We start from the raw sequence: 2,167 nt of genomic DNA, 5'->3' as shown, positions 1-2,167 counted from the left end.
CGCCTCTAGGATGCGGCTTGGGACCAAAGCAGTTGGCAAGTGCGTGCAGCTTGCATCCTCCCGGCCCGCCCCGGGGGATAGGAAGGGGCCTTCCCACTCGCGGGCGGAGGGAACGGGGCACGGGGACTGACTCATGGTCACGGGGGAGAAGGATCGGACCCCCGCCGTCAGCATCCCTGAGCCGCTCGGGCTTCGTGCCTCGCTCGGGCCCCGGCTGCTTGGAATTCCCTTTGCGCCAGGCTGCAGCGCCCGTCTCCGGCCCTCGCCGCCCCCACGTCGGTGCCACGTGCTCCCCCGCCCCCCGCGGCGCTGCAGGGAGACGGCAGCGTTCAGGGCCAAGTTTATGATGGAGTGGGATTCTTTTTTCCTCTTTCCCCGGCGCTGAAGCCCACATCTATAAATGTTCAATTGTTCCTCCTCCCACTCGCTGCTAAAGCAAGCGGGGCCGGGGCGCTCTCTCCCCGCCGCTCGCGCTGGAGAGGAGGAGGTGGGAAGCAGCCAGGCGCTTCTGTTCCGCTCGCTCGAGGGACGCACCCTATTAGCGCTGCCGCTGGCAGCCGTGCCATCGCGGCCTCCCTAGGTACGGGCGCATCTTCCCGGCCCACTCCTTCCATCCTCTGTGCCCTTGCTCCCCTCCCCGGCTCCCCAGGAAATGGCGGGGGAGGACGCTTCCTGCTGTCTTGTGCCCGGAAACCAGCCTCATCTCCTACGGGCTTTTCCATGCTGGTGCCTCCGCTTCGGGGCGTGCGGGCGGGACCGTCTCCAGCCACCCGGGAGGCCGGTTGGAGGCACGAAGCAGACCCGCTCCCTCCTTGCTGTCCGTCCTCGCCTCGGGCGAGGCGTCTCCAGGGCCGCGCGGGGTGCGACTCGGAGCGGTTTTTGGGGACTGAGGAGGGGAGAAGGGATCCGAGCTGGCTCCCAGGTCTGCTCAGGCGACGGGCCCAATCCAAACAGTTCCGCCGGGATCCGTCCCGTTGAGGACGAACGGACGGAGGATGCTTGGAGTACAAAATGGCTTCCCCTCCCGCCCCAGGCCACGCATGCTGTCCCGGCGGCTGGGACCGCGCTCCGGGGTCGCCTGCCCTTTGCCCCTTCCCACCCCCCTGCTGCTTCCATGGTGAGCGAACAAAAGCCGGGCCCTCCGGGAACGGGAACGGCCCGACTTTTTGGGAGGGCGGCGTCTGGGCCTGAAGCGGTCCAGGAGCATCCTCCGAGGGGCTCCCAGAAGGGTGCTGGGCGGTCGAGGGGCTGCAGGACGGGTTTTGCAGTTGAGTTCGGGAGCAGAGGAAGGTTGCTGCTCCCGGCGGGTTTAGCTCTGGGTACTGGACCAGCCCGGAGTGGCAGAGCATGTGGGGCCTGGGTTTTCTCCCTGGCCTTGCAGAAGCGGGTCTCTTGGGTTGCAATATGTGCCTCTTTTTTTTGTGCCTGGGGCTTGAGAGCCCTGGGATCCACGCCCAGGTTTGCCACTTTCTGCAGCTGGGGGGGGGCGCAGGCTCTGCATCCTCCTCTCCGCCTGCAGAGTCTTTGGACCGGAGACTCTCCCATGCGGCGCTGCCCCCCTGTCTTGTTAAACCATCCCTTGAGCAAGCCCATGCCCTGACCCTGGCCGCGGCGCTCTCTTTTTCCCGTTGCAGGGGACCGCTTGCGGCAGACCGAGAACCGCGCCACCCGCTGCAAGGTGGAGCGCCTCCAGCTGCTGATGCAGCAGAAGCGGCTACGTCGGAAGGCGCGCCCCCGGCCCCCCCTACCCCGGGCTCCCCACCCGCAAGTCCAGCCGGACCAATAGTAACAGCAGCGTGTCCAGCGAAGGCAGCCTGGACCTGGACTTCGAAGACTCGGTGTGGAAACCGGAGGTCAAGGCAGACCTGAAATCGGAGTTTGTCGTAGCATAGACCCCCGGCGAGCAGACTGGACCCGTGGCGCGCCCGGGCGGAGGCTGGCGCGCCCGGGGGGCAGCGAGGACTCTCGTCCCTTCGGCGGATGGCACCCGCCACCGCCTCCTGGAACCGGACATCTCGGCGGCCCCCGGGCGATGGAGTTTGGGGCGGGGGGGGGCAAGACCCCTTTTTAATTTTGTTCCTGGTTTCTACTTGGGGGTGGGGCGGGAGGGCTGCGCGGGAGGGAAGGACGGAGCGCCCCAGCTTCGACGGCTGCTGCCCGGGGGGGC

The 2,167-nt window shown here is 67.4% G+C and overlaps 1 protein-coding gene across 1 annotated transcript in view; it reads left to right on the top strand.

The window, feature by feature from the left end:
- Positions 1–2,125, top strand: part of MIDN (midnolin) — a 30,992-nt gene extending 28,867 nt beyond the window's left edge. Inside the window, 2 exon segments of the mRNA XM_025196563.1 lie at positions 1,635–1,731; positions 1,733–2,125. Coding sequence (XP_025052348.1) covers positions 1,635–1,731; positions 1,733–1,892 — 257 coding nt within the window. The 3' untranslated portion in view covers positions 1,893–2,125.
- Positions 2,126–2,167: the final 42 nt, after the last annotated feature.

This window comes from Alligator sinensis, unplaced genomic scaffold (assembly GCF_000455745.1).
Source record: "Alligator sinensis unplaced genomic scaffold, ASM45574v1 scaffold1295_1, whole genome shotgun sequence".
Classification (NCBI taxonomy): domain Eukaryota; kingdom Metazoa; phylum Chordata; order Crocodylia; family Alligatoridae; genus Alligator; species Alligator sinensis.
The sequence above is the reverse complement of the archived record's forward strand: the minus strand, read 5'-3'. Positions and strand labels throughout refer to the sequence as shown.